The following is a 19522-nucleotide window of genomic DNA, read 5'->3' as shown; positions in this document are numbered from 1 at the left end:
TATTTTTTACGATGAAGGGGAAAAGGGAAGGAGAATAAGGATTCAAGAAACAAGATTCAGTTTTTTTTTTTTTTTTTTTTTTTTTTTGAAAGAACACGTGAAAGAGGATAGAATTAGAAAGGACACAAGGATGTGGAAATATTTGTAGTAGGAAATGTCAGAGCATTTGAATCAGGTTTTTGATTTAATGGGGATTTGTGAGAAGAATGAGAATATCTCTCTCTCTCACACACACACACTATCAGGAAAGGAACAAAGAGAATATCGCACACTCTCAGAGGGGATTCTGATTTTGGTACCGACTGTTTTAGCAGTGTGTGTAGTGTGTAGGGGAGGGGTAAGAGAGCCAGTCACGTTACAAATTCAAGGGCACTTTTGGGCACACGTATATATGTATCTCCACGTATCATTGAAAAAATAAAAATATATTCAATTCAAATTAACAGTTTATCATAATTTTGGTAACAAATTATGGGATAGGATATTGTGACACACGCACAATGTTACGATCATATCTTAACCGTTGATTTCCGTCAATCAACGGTTATCATTTATTACGAATTAATAATTAAATGAGTTTGATTTAAAAAATGATAACCGTTGATTGACGGAAATCAACGATTAAGATGTGGTCGTAACATTGTGCGTAACATTATTTTCATATCTTATCTTATATTACTTTTTTTCAATTCAAAGTTTTAAATAAAGATTAAAAACTATTAAAAGATAAGAATAAATTTAAAAAAAAAAACAATCAATATCTTCGTAGTTTACTGATATTACAATCAATTTAAAGTTTTTCAAGTGACAATTATTTTAAAATGAAGAGGATCATTTAACACTATTAAGTATTTAAAAAAAATGTGCTCTAAAGAAAAAAAATCTGTATGTCCACATATTTTCTTTTGTTCGTATAAAAGTAAAACAGAAAAAAAAATGTGTGATGGGATTTTGATTTAAGAAATTGTGTTTGATTTTATCGTACTCTTGTGTTTTTTTTCCAGTTATATTATGAATTTTAACAAGTTTCAGAGTTTTGTGCACTAAATAAGCGGCAAAAAATTTAATTTATTGCTTTTGTTAATAAAAAATTACGAATAAACAGTCGTTTTGAATTAATTACGAAAATGAAGCAGTCAAACACGCCCCATAGGGGCGTGACCGGTCGGAGAGAGACACGCTCAATGTTGGGCGTGACCTAAGCGTGACTCACGCCCACATGAGGCGTGACCAAGTTGGAGAGAAACACGTCCAATATTGGGCGTGACCTAGGAGAGAGACACGCCCATTGTTGGGCGTGTTTCACCAGGTGCTGTCATGTGTCACAAAAGTCAACAATTTGACCGTAAAACTTTGGAAGTCCATAACTTTTGACTCGGGTATCTGCATTAGGTAATTTTTTTTTGATTCCACATAACTTTTCGAGATCTACGTAATGAAACCTAATTTGACCTATTTTGTCTCTCACAAAAAAATTTGAATTTACAACAATAATACCATAATTATTAAAAATGACATGACTTTGTTACCTTATAATTATTACTAAAAATAATCTAACATTTTTATAATCATGAACAAAAACTTAAAAATCAAAATAAAACGAAAAGCACTCACTTAACTTTTTAATATAAATTATTCAATATTCTGTCACCGACAGATGTTAACTTTTATTAATTATAAATTTCATAAAATTCTTCATTCAAAATTTTAATATATATCTCAATAACATACATAATTAACCTTATCATAACTTACCATAATCATAAGGATCTCTATTATGAATGTTTCTAATCATAACAGTGGTTTTCTGTCCATTAATTTTTGTTTAAACGTTCTTATGGTTTCATTATTGTAAATTCAATTTTTTTGTGAGAGACAAAATATGCCAAATGAGGTGTCATTACGTAGATCTCGAAAAGTTATGTGGATTCAAAAAAACATTACCTAATTCGGATACGCGAGTCAAAAGTTATGGACTTCCAAAGTTTTACGGTCAAACTGTTGGCTTTTGTGCCACGTGGCAGCACCTGGTGAAACACGCCCAACATTGGGCGTGTCTCTCTCCTCGGTCACGCCCAACATTGGGCGTGTCTCTCTCCAACCGGTCACGCCCCTATGGGGCGTGTTTAACTGTTATATTTTCGTAATTAATTTCAAAACGACTACTTATTCGTAATTTTTTATTAAAAAAATAATAAATTAATTTTTTTGCCCTAAATAAGCCCTAAAAGATTCTTCCAACCATTATCTTTTCATCATGAATTTTTTTTTGAACAATTACCTTGGTCAGGATTTAAAATTTTGATCCTCCCACTATGAGTGCACTGATAAACCTTTGGTTTATAAGGTTTTAAAACATGAATTAGCTTAATTTATGTGATTAAATGGATGGAAAAGAGAGTTAATGTCCTAGAAAGTCCTAAATACAAGTTCTGAAGCTTATGTTGAAAATTTACATTGTTCTTGTAGGAAAATGAAGCTCATGAAGCAAAAAGAGAAGGAAGAAGATTTTGAAGAATGAAAAAATTCCAAGTGTTGGGCGCTAAAACAGCCAAAGTCAAGAGTTTTAGCGCCCTACTGCAAAATGAAGTCAAAAAGTGCTGGTACTGAGCGCTAAAACGCCCAAAGCAAACGTTTTAGCGTCCTGCTGTTCACAAAGATACTGGTGTTGAGCGCTAAAACGGTAAAGTCAAGCATTTTAGCGCCCAAGACAGTTAAAAGTGGTTAGACACCCGTCAAAGTTGGGCGCTAAAACGTCCAACAGTGAACGTTTTAGCGCCTATGTCAGTTTTTGGTTGTTATTCAGTTGTAATTTGTAAACTATAAAAGGCAAAAGGGCCTTCACATTTGACATATCCTATCATATCCTATTATCTCTGACACTAGGAGAGGGGAGATCTGATCTGACTCCTCATTCTCTCTGAATTTCCAAATTCCTTTGACTTAGTATTGTATTAGTTTAGTTCATTCTATGTAATTGTACTTGAAGATTGAAGACTCAACTATCATGACAATGGAATTTGATTTTTCTTCTTCTCTTGTTTATATTTCAATTATGTCTGAGTAGAGTCCTTTGTAGTCTGATTCAATGGAACTCAAGTGTGAATTTATGAATGGTTAATTGAATATTTTGTTTATCTCTTATGTGATTATATGAAGTTGTCTTGATTAATTCTTTCTATCAAGGGAATAGTATAGAACAGGGATGTTTACATTGTTTCTGTAATTGACAACTTCATCATCAATGTTCTAGTAGTCAAGGGATTAATGCTAGGATTCTGATGTGATCTTAAGATCTTAGTATTTAATGCATGTATTAAGAAGGGAATCACCAAGACATTGGGGTTTCTGATTAATGTTTCAATCAGGGTAGTAAGGGATTACATCTTGATGATAAGAAAAAGGTTGATCAACATCACATGGAAGATAATTCATCATAGAAATTGGTTCATCCATATATTCATGCTTGAGGGAAATTGATGTCTGACTACTTGTTTACATTATAACTCACATTTTATTTGCTTATTAAGTTTTAATACAATTCAATTCAATTTCAGGTGACAAGAAATCAATGCAATCAATAATCTTTTATTTGTTTCAACTTAAGTATATATAGTTAGTCGGTGCTTGAACACAAATCCTCGTGGGAACGATCTTTACTCATCATTTTATTACTTGTGTGACTAGTACACTTGCTAAATCCATAACATGCACTCACCGTAGTTGGTATACACAACACAACTTAAATTAAAATAATTTTAGTCGAAATATATATATATATATATATAAATATATATATATATAGAGAGAGAGAGAGAGAGAAAGAGAAAGTTTAGCGGATGTACAGTGACTGCACCTAAGGATTGGTGCAGTTATGGATGTTAACGAGTCGAGTCGAGCCGAACTTTGGTCTTCAAAGGCTAAGTCTGTGTTTAAATGTGTTAGCCTGACAAAGTCTGTTACCTGTTATAAATATAATTGTCGGCTTATGGCCTGACTTATTTATAAAAAATAAAAGCCTGGTTTAGCCTGTTTAAAAAAAATAAGACAACAAAAATTTATCTAAACCAATGTTATTAAAACCGGCATGATCAATGACTCGGTCGAGGTATTGGGTCACTGGTTGAACCGCATGACCCGGTGATTATATATAAATCTATAATTTATATTAAAAAAATTATAAATATACTCGAATAGTTGAAAAAATAATATAAATTCTAAATTTTTAATACAAAAAATAATAAATTATACATTATTGTCATATAAAGGATCAAACAAACACGTAATGCTTGTTATATTGGTGTTTCAGGTTCGGTAAATGACATCTTTAACTATCAAATCAATAATATATTAGGACAGCCTGAGAGGCTCTTAGGCCGAACTTTTGAATTGGAGCCTGAGCCATTTTTAATAAATGAGCTTTTATACAAGTTCAAGCCTGGTGCCAATAACCAATTTTAGACATGTAAGTTCAGGCATTCACGAGTCGAGCCAAAGGTCCCTGGTTCGTTTAGCACCCCTATACACAACACAACTTAAATTAAAATAACTTTAGTTGAATATGTATTGTTTATATGTGTGTGTGTGTGTGTGTGTGTCTATATATATAGGGGCAAGATCATTTGACACAGTGCTAAACTAAAAAGTTTGAGAACAAATCTTGACCGTTGATTTTTGTCTATTTAACGGTTATAATTAATTAAAAATTTATAATTAATTAATAAGTGTGACCCAATAAATTATAATTGTTGAATTTACGAAAGTCAATGGTTAAGATTTGGTGTTAAATGATCCTGCCCTATATGACACCGATGTCAAACTAAAAAGTTTAACACAAAATCTTAACCGTTAATTTCGTAAATCTAATGATTATAATTTATTAGGGATAGGTTATTTTGCCTACTTTTATATTACCTATCCTTTCAACATCGTTAGATTACAATCTCATTCAATGGTGGATATTTGCGGAATAAAATAAATCATTCCCCCTTCTTTCTCCTTACTACCTCCTCACACACCCTTTCTCTCTCCCCCAATTTTTCTCTCTCCCCCAATTTCTCTTCCTTGGCTACCTCAATCATCAGAATATTAGGAAAATCAAAAGCATGATTACATGATATCATAAGTTGCTAAAAAAACACCGACATCAGTAAGAATTTCTCTATTCAACAAATATAAATCTCTCAACAGTCTAAAGAGTAAACATTCAAGCTGTCAGTATCACTTCATTTTAACTTCGTATGTTTGCATATAATGGGGGAGATATTTCGTTGTCTACATCTTGAATGCGTTACATAACTTTTCTGAAGGATAATGAATCTCAATCCATGATTTCTCAATTTAGGGTCTGTTTATTTTTAGATTTTTTTTTAGGAATTGATTGTAAAAAAATTAATTTGTGGAATTTGAAAAGAATTGATAAATTCTTTTTCCTGTGATGATAAAGGCCATAAATTCTTTTCATGTAGCTTCATCTTGTCTCGCTGAGGAAGAGAGAAAGGGGAAGAGAGAGAAAGGGTGTGGGAGATAATGAAGAGAAAGAAAAGGAAAAAAAGGGTTTATTAATTTATTTCATTCTGCAAGTATAACACCTCGTAGATTTTAAACACATAATTATAATTAAAATAAGGATTAAAGGGTAGGATTAGTGAAAATCCTGAGTTCTTGGTCAAAATACGTAAAAAGGATAAAACAGTCATTTAACAAATACGCAACCCTAAACAGTAAAATGATAGTATAAGGTCTCAAATGAGAAAGTAACCCTGGAAATAGATTCAGAACAAAAAATTGAGTGGTTAGGCATGTTTCTGGAAATTTGATGAATAGTATTTTTATTAGATGAAAATACAGTGGTACAGTTGCACCGAAAAACGTGCTGAGTGAAATTTGTACTCTAGATTTGAATATAAGTCGAAAAAGATACTTATGACTAAGAAATATAATTGTTGATGAAATTTAATGGATTTTATGGTTTTTGGGAAAACGTGTCAATAGTGCAAGTATCAGGCTCAAACAGTGATTTCACCGAATGACCGAAAAACTCTGGATTCATCTGATCAAGTGTAATTAAAATACTTTAGTGAATATTAAACTTTGGATTTTATGGATGGTTTTTGAATTAATTAGAGATTAGTGGTTTAAGTGGGAGATTTGAAATAATTTGAATTGAGTGATGTGTCAAGTGGGACCCACCCCACTTAAGCAAACATAAGACACATGTGTTTAGCACTATTCAATCACCATCTTCTCTCCTCCAAGCCTTCAAACCCGCGGCCTCCTCGTGCAAAAGGGGAAGTTTTGTTCTTCCTTGAATACTCATCAAAACACTTAGAGTTTTACATGAAACATCAAGTAAATCATCCAACAAACCTAACCCACACCTCCATAGCTCTTAGAAACACCTAGATATTAAGATAAGCCCTACCCATTCTTGCAAAAATTTGAAGACTTTGCCATATTGGAGCTTGTTGGTTGAGCCATTGCTTGAGTATTATTCTTAGGGGTCTTGGACCTTGATTCTTGGTAAGTTTCACTATCTATTGTTGGTTAATTTTTTAGATCAAACTTGGAAGACCTAAAGCATATGTGTCTTGATTGATGTAGTTGGGGACCTCAAATGGATTTTGTGAATTAGATAAATGTTGTTTAGAATGATGAATTAGAGTGATTGAGCTCATAAAATTTATTGAGAAAAATTTTGGTTGGACGAGCATGACTTTGTGAAATTGGATTGTTGGATTATTATGAAATTGACTTGTGGGTTAGTTGTAATAGTTAATTATATGATGTGTGGTGCATTAGATGTGTGAAAATGAGTTGAAAATCCTTTGGTTTATGGCTATGTGCAATTCAGCCACTTATGAAATTATTGGGCAAGATGATGCAAAAATTATATAATTAAGTTGATTGATGATTTGAATCAAATTTAAATGGATTGTATGAGTGTGCGATGCTTGGAGTTTGTGAGAAAAATCCATTGGTCCTTAGGTGTCATGGATTCGACCATATAAGGGAATTATGGTGAAATTGTGCAATTGCGTGATTGGTTTGATGAATGGAGTTGTTGAGAAATTGGATGAACTAGTGTAGGCCTAGAAGTGAACCTTGAACCTTGTGAACACAAGAAAAATCCCTAGTTACTTGGTTGTCCACCATTCGGCCATAATGAGGGTTATTGGGAAAATTTAAGCTAAGCATGATTTAAGGCAATTGTGAGCTTGATATGGTGTTGTGGGTGAGCAAGTAAACCATTGGAAAGGTTGTATACAATTAACAACATGAATCTTATAAAAATGGCCTTAAAGGCCGAATTGGTTATATGTGGGGGGGAGTGCATTGTCTTGAAATATGACTTGGGTGACAAGTTGATTGATGATCTTATGTTGTGATAATTGTAGGTTGCCTCCCACGAACGTGGTCCTTGAAGATTAAAGCTTGGAGCTTGTGGATTGCCTTTGATCCTTGACCAAAAAGATACTGGTAAGCAATTGAATCACTTGTATGCATGATCGATTGGATGACCAATTGAGTTGTCTTTGTGGTACTAAATGTTGTGGAAATGACCTTGTGTGTAGGAATTTCCTATATAAGTAAAGCTTAGAGTAACTTGTGATTGAAGCTACTTAGCTCAGGAGCTTCAAAAAGGTAATCTCTTGGTACTGGAGTTAATCCCCGTGTGTGCTCCACCATGCCCATTAGGATAGTGGTTGAAAGTTGTTTGATGTAATAGTGTAAGTATAACATGATCATGCATGTGTTGTTGTTTGGGTACACAGAGTTGTATCGTATCTCTAGGCAATAATAGTTGCCGTATACCGTAGGGGACTTCCACTGGAGAGACCTCCGTAGGGAGTTCCAGTTGGCCTGGGGCCATAGAGTTGTGATCTGTTGATAAGCACTCTAAGAATGTTTCGGGAGTTATAGTTGGGGGCACCTTAAAAAATATCTCGGGGATACATTCTTGGATGAGAGTCTGTATGATATGGCGTATGCCGTATGTCGTAAGCCATTGGGACGTGTGATGTTGTATGATGTGTGTATGGTTATATTATTGTCGGTTTACATCTGAGTGAGCCATGGGGCGGAGTGATCCTCCAGAGCCTTTGGATTACTGGGATATAGTCGTATATCTCACCCCGAGTTATGGGGCAATGTTTCAGGTGGTTGTAGCGGTGCTGGAGTCTTGTGCAAAAGGCCCACAGGTTGAGGAGGTGGAGAGCATATTGGAGAGCATGCCATTTTGAATTTTGGATTATTTGTATAGGTTAGACTTAGAGCATGAACATATTATATTGCATGTGTGACATGTACCAAGCTTTTGTTGTTCATGTTGTATTTTGGCTAAATCTAGTGATTATGTTATTTGTATTTGAAGTATTTTATTTGTAGTTATATTTGGTATTTGGAGAAATGTAATTTAAAGAATTATGGACCTTGTGTAAAGTTATGAATCATGTATGTGATGGAAGGGCAATAAGCCTATTCTAGGGTATGATGATATTCAATCATGTCCAATGCATGTAATTGGAATTATGTGATTGAAATGAGTACTAAGTTGTAAGTTGATTAAGAAATGGATTATGAATGAAATGAGAAATAATGTAAATGTGTTGTGGGTTGTAAGAGCACCTAGGTTTATTGATCTTTGTGTGCCACCCTTGTCAATTAAGTACCAATTAATGATTTAGAACACATTTTGGTAAAGTGGGATTAGTTAATAAAACAAATGACATGTCGTCGAATTTTCTAAGAAATGATCAATTTTTAGGCCAACTTTGGGAGAGCATATCTCCCTCCACATAAGTCCAAATGGGACGTGACATACACAATTTTAAAGGTTGAGATGTCATCTATGTTGTCACCAAATTTGGTGCCATTAGAGTTGTATAGCATTTTGTAGGATGAAGAGAACACGGACTGCCCAAACTGGACAAGTGTAGGGGTTGTTCGGGTTCCCTGTTTCTAAAAATCATATCTCCCTCAATTCTTTCTCAAATTAGAGTTATGATATATCAAATTGATGATCAAGGTATCTAGTATTCTGTATAAAAAATTAACAACATTTGTTGGAGTAAATCGTTCAGAATGGCAGAAATGGTGAGGGAGGTTTGTTGCTCTGTTTGGAGTTGGTTGGCAACTTTGATTGTCCAACTTCAAACAGTTATAACCGGAGCTAGAGAACTCCAAATGAGGCGTGTGATATCTTGTTAGAAAGGTAATAGAGTCTAATTTAACATACTAAAATATGGGAACTTAATAACGTGTAGATCATGCCCACTATTAAAAAGTCAGTAGCATATTCAGATTTGGAAAAGTGGGAAAAGTAAGATTTATGCTAAGTGGATTTATGGAAACCTCTTAGTATCTTAAAATAAGTATTGTATGATAGTTAAGCATGTGTAATGTTAATTCCGCGTATCGATTTCAGTTATGATCACAACTTGTATCATTACGTTTTATATTATTTGCAAATGCTTGCGTAATAAAAAGAAAACAGTTTACTCATATTTTAGATAAACTGCTATGATTGTAACTGCGCTTAATAGCATAATCAATGTTAACAATACCAGTACGTAACGGGCTGTTACAGCAAACATCCACTGTTGGATGAGATTATAATCTAACAGTGTTGAAAGGGGTAGGCAAAGATAGGCAAATATAAGAGTAGACAGAATAACATATCCTAATTTATTATGTTATATTTATCAATTAATTATTAATTTCTAATAAATTGTAACCGTCAGAAATCAACGGTTGAGATTTGATATCAAACATTTTGTTTTACACCGATGTCAAATGATCATGTCCCATAGGTGATGGCAATGACACATGTCAATTATTGGTAGTTTTTGTCCCTCCCATTTATACTACTTACCATGTAGGAGTTGTCATAAAAAAATTTCATCTAATTTCCATTACTTTTAATGAAGTTTTGTCATTAAAATATTGATTTATCTGTCGAATTTATTATCAACTGAAATGATCTATTACCCAAATTTAATCAAATGAAGAAAATCATCTAATTTACCTTCATATTCCAATCAAATAAATAGTTTGATTATAACTCGTTTGAATGAACTTTAAAAAAAGTTTTATGTATTGTTTTTTAAAAAAATTAAAGTTATTTTGTATTTAGATGTAATATTTAAAAATCACATTCAACTAAAAAATAATTATTTGGATATTAAAATTAAAAAACAAATTTTATGTGTAAAATTATTAAAAAAGGATATGAGAAAGCAAATTGTTGAAGCAAGATTTGGCGGTGGTTCAGGGTGTAAATGAGTCAAGCGGCTTGTCAAGAGCACAAGGCTTGGCTTGTTTTAAGCTTGACTTGACCTTACTTGTTTAAGAAATAGAACGGGCTCAAGCTTTAAAAAAAACTTATTTAGCAAACAAGTCAAAACCTAATTTAATGAGATTGGCTTGAAAGCCCCTAAGTTGGCCCAATATATTATTTTATTAAATAATATATTTTTATGTCACTAAATCATTAATCCTATTTTTATATCAAATTGCTCATATGAAGGTGTTGATGGACTTTGGGATAAGTGCTAAATTTCCCTAGAGAAAGATGAGGTCTGGTAGTAGTGCTAATAGGCAGTTTTTTTCTTTGGTTAGGTGTCGTTAGTGGATATTAATTGTTAACCTCTATATTCCAATTTGAGGATGGGAATGATGGTGACATGAGATGAGATGAGGTTCAATTATTTGTCGAGTTTGTTTGGTTATTTTAATAAAGGTCATAGTAACTGTTATTTTTTATTTTTTTAATATTACAAACTGTTATCATTGAAAAAATTTAAAGGTTAGTCTATATTACATACTTTTCTTAAAATATTTTTTTTCCACATTCTCTATTTCAAGAGCGGGATCAATGTTTAAGAAGAAATTGCGGAACTCATTATTCAATCTTAAAATATATGTGGACTGAGTAGGTTCTATGATTGTTTTTTCTCTAACGAAGGAATACAGAATTTGATACATTTATAGTCTCAACATTTGGATGTATATGAGTTTGAAAAAAATACATTTTATAATTATAAATGAGTTAAGTCAAGCTCAAGCCAAGCCAAGCTCAAGCCAAGCCTTTAATTTTTTATAAACAAGTCAAGTCAAACTTAGAATTTAGCTCGTACCAAGCTAATGAGCCAAACCAAGTTCAAAATATTTTTCATAAGCTTGACTCGGCTCATTTACACCCCTAGCGGTGGTGGAACTGATGAAAAAATATTTGGCTTTTAACTCTTATATATTTTATAAACCTAAAATTTTAGGTTTGATTATATCTCGTTTGAATGGACTTTAAAAAAAAGGTTTATGTATTTTTTTTTTAAAAAAATAATGTTATTTTGTATTTAGATGTAATATTTAAAAATTACACTCAACTAAAAAAATTATTTGGATATTAAACTTAGAAAACATATTTTATGTGTAGAGTTATTAAAAAAGGAAATGAGAAAGCAAATTGTTGAAACAATATCTGGCCGTGGTAGCACCGGTGAAAAAAATATTTGGCTTTTAACTCCTATAATTTTTATAAACCTGAAATTTTAGGGTAAGATTTTTTAACGTTTTTGTGACTTATAATTTTTTTAAAACCTGATATCCAAACGCATAGAGTGAAAATCATTAAAAAAAACTTCTAGAGAATAAAAAGCCATGAAAATATGTTTTATATCTATATTTCAAACTTGTTCATGGAATTGGACAACACCACAATGGTCCTGCTTCGAATGCTGGTAGAGTCCAAAAAACATAAAACACTTTTTCATAGAATTTAAGGAGAGCACCTCGGTTATCCTATAGGCAAATCCCTATTGCATATCTATTAGTATCTATATATTATGAGTTTAGTACTTATCCTATCACAAAAGGGTAGGTGAAATGGAGGTTGGATCCTCGAAGTATTTGATGTTACTCATATTTTACAAGAGATAATTACTTATAAATTTGATCATATCATAGGGAAGGAAATGAGGTTGCAGATTGGATAGCCTCAGTCGCTTATTTTTTCGACTAGTCCTTACAAGAGTTTGTCTCACCTCCACCAAGTTGTCGTGACAGACTTGAAAGGAATTATGTAAGAGTAGCTTGGTCTAGGATGTGTCATGTGTACCTAGTCTTCTTATTTTTTTGCTGTTTTTTCTTTCCTATTTGTTTTTCCAAAAAAAAAAAAATTATCATATTAAAGCCCAACAAGAAGTATGTGAACTACAATCATTAAGGGAATAATACCTAAACCTGCAAATGTCCTGAATCGTTTCGATTGCTCATTCGAAAACTATGATCTTTGGCTCTAGACCTGATATATTTTCTTATGTATAAAAAGAACTTTCGGAAAAAAGTTATCTCTCGTAATTCAAAACAATATTATTTTGGAGTTTGAATAAAAAAATATTATACATTTTGAGAATTTTGGTTCTCTTTGGCAATATGAATTTCTCTAAATTCCTTGCATTTTTTTTTTCAAATTCCAAAATAATATTATTTTGAAATTGTAGTAGATAATTTTATTTCGTGCAACAAGAGAAATACTAGACTCATATATTATATGGGTTTAATATTTCTCTGTCAAGCTAAAGATAACTTTATCTTATATCACAATAGAAATATTAGACATGTTTATCATATGAATTTAATATTTCTCCTACAAGATAAATATAATTTTATCTCCAACAATATAAGAAAAAGATGACAATAAAAGTTAGCTAAACTAGATATTTCATGCATTGTCTTTAGTTTTTGGAAATTCACATAATCATTAAATTATGCGTATTTCATATATCAGTAAAAGAGTTTTAGTTTATATATAGGGATAGGTTATTTTATCCCTTTTTTTGTTTGTTTACCTTTGCCTACCATTTTCCAACATCATTATATCAGAATCTCAGTAGAAAAGACAAATGATAAAGGTAGTTGAGATTTTGGTTTGATGGTATTTGAGAGTAGTAGGAAAATGTAGGTAAAATAACCTATTCTTTTTAGGGGTTTAATGTTTCTCATGTTATAGGAGATAAAATTATCTTCTACACATACATAAAAGTCTATAACCCATGTGGGACCATGTGCGAAGAAAAAAGAGAAAAATAAAATAAGAACCTCACACCTTTTTTGGAATTGATCCTCTGATGTATTATTTAACGAGATAGGATATTCTTACTACTAATTTTTCTACTACCTCTTTAATCATCATTGGATTCAAAAGTTATTTTTCTTTTCTCTTTCTTCATTCAACTATTCATATAATCTGATGGTGATTAGAGTGGTAATGGAGTGGTAGTACAAAAAATTGGTAGTGAGAATACCCTACCTCTTATTTAATATAACATATGAGAGAATCATAACAGTACAAGAGTGAATCAATAATGATAAAGAAAAACAGAAAAAAAAAATATTAAGATAAATAGTTTTAAAATAATCATCATTGATTCACTCTTATATGATTACTATTCTCTCGTGTTAAACTAAAGCCGATTTCTAAGAACGAATAAGATGGAATGGGAAGATATTTATCGCTTCTTGAGTCAACGACCATATACAAATGCAATGCAAAAGTGCGAATAAATAAATGGTAAAACCATTTTTTTTTTTATTTAGTTATGTAACTTTGAAGTTAACCCAATTCTAAATCTCTAATTACCTCTTGAGGCGATTTGGCTTTTTCGTTATTTTTATACATTTTGATTCTCTGACCTGACTATGAAATTAATCTGAAATACAGGAAGGATCAAGAATGAAAATATTTAAATTCTTTCCAAATGTAAAAAACATATGAGCACGTGAACAATAATTTAAATTCTTTCCAAATTTAAATTCTCTAATAAATAGTGGTTATTTTACCTACATTAATCTGAATCGAGGCTTTTTCATTTTCAGTTATTCACGAATACCAAAAAATAAAAATAAAAAGAAGCTACCACTATTCGGTCATTTATTTATTTTTTGTGGGCCGGTATAGTAACCACTTTCAGAGCTCATGCTCCGCTAGGGGTTTGGGGTCTGCCGTAAACAACCTGCTGAATTGTCTGGCTCTGGCAACTTACACAGCTGACAGCTGTTTCTACTCTAAAAAATAACGATTTGATTTTTTTAATTAATATATTTTATTAATAAACATAAAAATATACTTTGTGAAAAAAATATACCAACTAAAAATAACGATAGAATGCAAACAAAATTACTAAACTCCATCATAGTTTTACATATATTTTTCTTGAGATTATTGTTTCTTACATCAGATTAATATTCTTCATGTAAAAAATAATTTTATTTTTTACATAAACATAAAAATATGTGAACGAAAAGCCATATATATATATATATATATATATATATATATATATATATAAACCCAACATATATTTATATATATATAAAAAACAATTTTATCTTTTACATGAAAAACACCCGTCTTTTCTTATATATACATAAAAATATGAGTCTGCTAAAACATCACATAAGGTATTCTTGCTTTTTACCCTGCCGACCTAGGTTATCCAGGAGTTCATTGCTTTCTATTTCTAAATCCTTTGCTTCAAAGCTACCTTTAGATAGCCGGTGTATCCTTCTCTCCCTTTTTTCCTATTTTGAGGATAGGAGAATACAGTAACAGCCATATGTGTTGGCTTCTTCCACATTGATGAAAGCTTTATTGCATACTTAAATGAATATTTAAATTAACTCATATCGTGTTAAGAATTTTTTTAAAATAAAAAACCTAGCTTAAAAACACAGATTATTTCCTCCAACCACACATTCAAACTTCTGAATGGAAGACAATGTAGACTGTAGAGAAGTAATAAAACACTTGATCAGCTAAAAGTCCAAATCACTACATTAAAGCAAACACAGGAAAACAGAGGATTATGGACATACAACCCCCAATTAGCAGATATATGGTCCTTTTTGGTCAAGACACCAAGAAACCTAAAACACAAATCCCCAAAACCCAGAATACAAGGTCAAATAATATAATAACACATTCCCATTAAAAATCAATTAAAACAAAACAAGACAGTAAGAAAATAAGTTAGACCTAATAAATTTATACCAAGGCAATGCTGCTCTCGCCACCGGGTGGCTTACGTACGCCACCTAGGAAGTCTCTAGATTCTACCTTCCCATCGGCAAATATGTTACTGCCACTCATCTCTCGTAGTTTAGCCCCACTCAAAGATTTATCAGCAGATGAAGGTGGAGCGTCACCCTTGAATATGTCGTTTCCTGAAAGTTCCGCAAATTTCTGGTTACAAATCTTCTTTGCCGTCTTCATTATTGGATCCCCAGTAGACTTGGTATCGCCATGATCTCCATCAGCCTGTAAACCAAAGTACACAACCCAGACCACTTATGTAAAGAACCAATTTAATTCAAAAATTTGAGCTGATGGGCAAGACTACATTAATGATTTTTATATTTCTCTAACGCCCTTGAAGGGTGGACAATGTACAGACCCATTTATCTGTGCTAAGAAATTCCTGGAGATGAGAATCGAACCCGTGACACCGAAGTTCTGATACCATGTAAAGAACCAATTTAACCCAAAAGGTTAAGCTTTTGGGTTAAATTGGTTCTTTACAATTTGAAATACACAAAGATTAACAGACGCTACATAAAAGCATTACACTATGCATAATGCATGAAGAACATCTCGTGCAGTACACAATTATTATACTCAGTGTTCATAAGATTCACAAATTATGATGTCCACAATTAGCAGTATTCATTCCATGGTGCAATAACTTCAGTTTTCCTTTCTTGTAAAATCATTGCATTCATCATATTTGCCTAAACAATGTCCTATATGCGCTCTATTTGCGTGTAGACAAAGGTTACTGAAGTATAATCCAAATATAAAAATTACGATCAAAATTTGAAAAGTATTCACCCAATTAAGTCAGGTTAGCAACTTATAGTGGTGCATACATGACGTGGTGCAGGTTCTCCAATGTCTATGCTCCCTTTCAACTCCAGTATCCGAGGAGTTATTGGCCGGGGTTTGATCTCTGGTGGTGGAGCAAAGATGTCATGACCGCTAAGCTCCTTGCATTTTGCATCAGAAAGCTGCTTTTTCAACATAGAGTCTTCACTTTCCAGAGTTCCACTTAGCTCACGCTGCTTGGCCACCTCAGGCAAAGAAGTGGGCTTTTTTGGAGAAATACTCTCCTCCTCGCCAAAGGAGATATGACTAATCCCCGCAATTGCTTGCTTCAATTTCCAACAATAAACAATAAAAATACAATTTAGCAGAAATCCACATCAAAACTGTGATCAATACAATATGTGAAAGTTTGTGTTTCATATAAGAAACAATACCTGGTACATGCGTATTCCAGTTTTATTTGAGGCAGGGTTGCCACTGCCAGCTTCTGAGGTGTCATCTTCTCCATTGGCAACAAATATTCCACTTCCAGTGATCTCCTTCATCTTATGCTCTGAACAAGGCTTTCTGGAAATTACACAGCTAGACAATTTCAGATGCCAAAAAATATAAAGACACGAAGCAAAATTGATCTACGACTAATAAGTAGGAAAAAGTGAAAGTTTAGTTCATAATATCATTCGAAAATTGAATTTGAATTTATTTCACCCAAGTCCAGAATCGCATAGGCGCTAGAGCAGCATAGCACATGAAACTGAAAACCACAAAGTAACCAACATCCTCAATTTTGTTTCATTCTTTTCAAGCTCCAAAGATTAGAGAGTGGAGGGCCAATGGGAGAAAGGATATATGAACAAATGAAGGTGTTTCTTCATTCTGAGACAATACATAGTTGGGACTGGCAGTAATATGCGCCATTTGCACAAAAAAGTTAAGAGGTGATACTGACAGCTCAATATGGGATGGTAGCACACATGCACCAAATGAGTGCTTTCGTTGTGGATTTTGTAGGAACTAGAGTGAGAATGAAGATATCTTGAATTGAACTTCATACTACTATTTTTAACCAGTAAGAATGACATTTAGCGAGTGACTAAGCCGAACTGAAGTGTCTCATTTCACCACTTCCTTTATTAAAAGGAAGAACCAGGCTTGATGGAAATCAGGAGGAACAACCGAACAAGGAAGCATGGTTTAAATGATAGATCCGTTCATCCAAGTTCAACAACTCAGCCAATCCCATTTCACCCTTTTCAGACATTCGCTTTCTATTAATGTGTGGATAAGATAAGCAAGATAACATGCCCAAATTGCTATGGGAAGGCTGTGGCCAAAAAAAGAAACAAAGAATATTGATTACAAGATCAATGACCCAAAACAACGTTTGAACCAATTGGAAAAGGACACAAATTGTAACAGATATTTTGAAAAAATATAAAATGAAATGTTAAAAAAATTCAGGAACCAGCTCCTTTCAAAATTAGAAAGAAAGAAAAAAAAAATCAAACACACCAGCTCCACTGGTCATGCTGTTGGTCAATTTTTTAAAAATAATAATAAGGAGAAGTATATGGGAAAGTTGAATTTGAAGGAAAAAAAGAGAGAGGGGAGAATAGATCTCACCGTTTGTTTAAGCTCTCGACCTCTTCATCGGTGACCTGACCCCCAAACACCACCTTGCGGATCCCATCCGACGGCTAAATTTTCCAACGCATACCCCAATACAAGGAAAAACCAAAAATAGAAACACAAACATAAAATTGTCAATTTTCCACCAACCCCACAAAAGGAAAAAAGAACAAAGATAGAACATAAGAAGGGTTAAACCTGGTGAGAACGAAGGGCAGATGAAGCAGGAGCTGGGGAATCAGACGGTGGAGTTTCGGACCAAGTAAGCAGATCTGCTGTTGAAGTGTATGGCTTCCTCACCGGAGTGCTCCTCTCCATATTGCTAACGCCTAATACAGAAATTCCCTGCTCAACCAACCAACACTGATTACTCATTATTCTCACACTCTTAACTTTCTCCCCATTCCTCTTCAAAAATGACAATGAAACAAAAAAACAAAACAAAAAATACTGGGGGGACCGTGCCTGTTCCTGGTTGCGTTAAGGTTGTTTTTAATCTGAAGCGCAGAAATGACGACGATGACCTTCCGATCTCCGAGATTCTTTGTTGTTAGCGCAATGGTAGAGAAGAGCAGAAGAGACTGTGGATGATAATAATAATAATAATAATATATATATATATATATATATATATATATATATATATAGAGCGAGTTGAGTAGAGTGTAGGGTGAGTGAAGACTAGTACAAGTAGAAGCTACTCTTCTTCTGTTTTAAAACAAAGCAAACGCCAACAACGGATACACACGCTTCTCTATGTAATTGTAACTTCTCTTCGTTTTTCCCGTTTTTAATTTTCTTTTTTCCTTTTTAATTATTTTCTCTCTCTTCCTTCCTTCCTTCTCCATTCCTAAATTTTGAATCTGAAACCGCCATTATAACTCGTATTTGTGTAACTTTTATTTTTTCTTTTTAATTATGGACGGTAAGTATGTGTGAGTGTGCCGCACGTAACGCCACATGTCGGTTGTTACGAGGGAGCTGGGGATTAAAAAAAAAACCTTATGCTCCGTTATTCCTTCCTTGCCCTTACCCCAATCGAGAATATTCTCTTTCTTTCTTCTTATTCACCCGCTTTGTGATAACTCAACTGAGTTTACCCTTCTTTTATGGGATTAATATTTTTTTTATATTATAAGAGATAATTTTATCTCTTATATACGTATAAAAATATATAAACCCCACATGAAATTATGTGAAGAGAAAATGTAAAAATGGGCCAACACATTCTTATGCATATATAAAAGAGATTTATTTTTTCTACAGTCAATGTACGAACCCAAAATAATATTACTTTAGGACAGAAATTAAGATATTTTTATAATTATAATTTATTTCAAGGTTATAATAGTATTCTGGTTATAATTTTTTAATTTTTTAACTCATAACGATGGCTTTTGAAGAATGAATATAGATAACTTATCTATATTTATTATAAAAATATTAAAATCAATAAAATTATCTCATTTAAAATGAGAAATATTAATTTTTTTTATTCCCAAATGTAGTCAAAGATTAGCTACCAAAGCCAACTGCTACTGAAAAGCATTGGTTGATGTTAAAGGGAAATATTATTAATTTTTGCTCACTTTGATTTATAAAAAATTATTTGATAAACATGGCTTTTTTCTATATAAAAATTAATAGTGGAATGTACTAATTGATACTGATGACAAGTATTGCATGTAACTAATTACCTTTTTCAGAACAAGAATTAAGAATTGAAATTAAGAGGGCATATCTGTGGCTACCTAATGATAGTCCACTTTAGCATCCAAAGCTTTTTGGCAAATGGCAACTGTAGTTACTGTACTACTAACTAGTGGGTTCTACATACAAACTATACATTCCTGGGTTAGGATATATCTCGTGATGTTTCATGTGCAAAAAGTCAGGGCTTGCCAACTAATCTGTGACTTTATAAAATTTTATTCTTAGCAGCAGAGGGAATAGAGAGAGGGTAGGCATTCAATCAAGTGAGCTTTTTTTCCAGAATATTGTAAGATTGAG

General features: G+C 32.7%; 1 protein-coding gene across 1 annotated transcript; it reads right to left on the bottom strand.

Moving 5' to 3' along the window:
• Positions 1-14849: 14849 nt before the first annotated feature.
• Positions 14850-18280, bottom strand: LOC133291645 (uncharacterized). The gene is made up of 6 exons (XM_061489947.1): positions 17978-18280; positions 17711-17857; positions 17507-17580; positions 16318-16450; positions 15928-16209; positions 14850-15319 (listed from the first exon to the last, which is right to left on the bottom strand). Exons 2-6 carry the CDS (start codon positions 17828-17830, stop codon positions 15047-15049), a joined length of 882 nt encoding a protein of 293 aa, XP_061345931.1. The 5' UTR covers positions 17831-17857; positions 17978-18280; the 3' UTR covers positions 14850-15046.
• Between the last annotated feature and the right edge of the window lie 1242 nt (positions 18281-19522).

Source organism: Gastrolobium bilobum, unplaced genomic scaffold (genome assembly GCF_033153095.1).
Source record: "Gastrolobium bilobum isolate Gb01-03AN ecotype WA unplaced genomic scaffold, APGP_CSIRO_Gbil_v1 utg1076, whole genome shotgun sequence".
Lineage (NCBI taxonomy): Eukaryota > Viridiplantae > Streptophyta > Magnoliopsida > Fabales > Fabaceae > Gastrolobium > Gastrolobium bilobum.
This window is presented reverse-complemented; position numbering and strand designations above follow the sequence as displayed.

Excerpts from the sequence above, each read along its gene's own strand:
- LOC133291645 (XM_061489947.1), bottom strand. The coding sequence starts at position 17,830 with ATGGAGAGGAGCACTCCGGTGAGGAAGCCATACACTTCAACAGCAGAT. Across the intron at positions 17,581-17,710 it reads CTGCCCTTCGTTCTCACCAG|CCGTCGGATGGGATCCGCAA; the intron begins GTTTAACCCTTC and ends TGGAAAATTTAG. Across the intron at positions 15,320-15,927 it reads GAGAACCTGCACCACGTCAT|GCTGATGGAGATCATGGCGA; the intron begins GTATGCACCACT and ends TTTGGTTTACAG.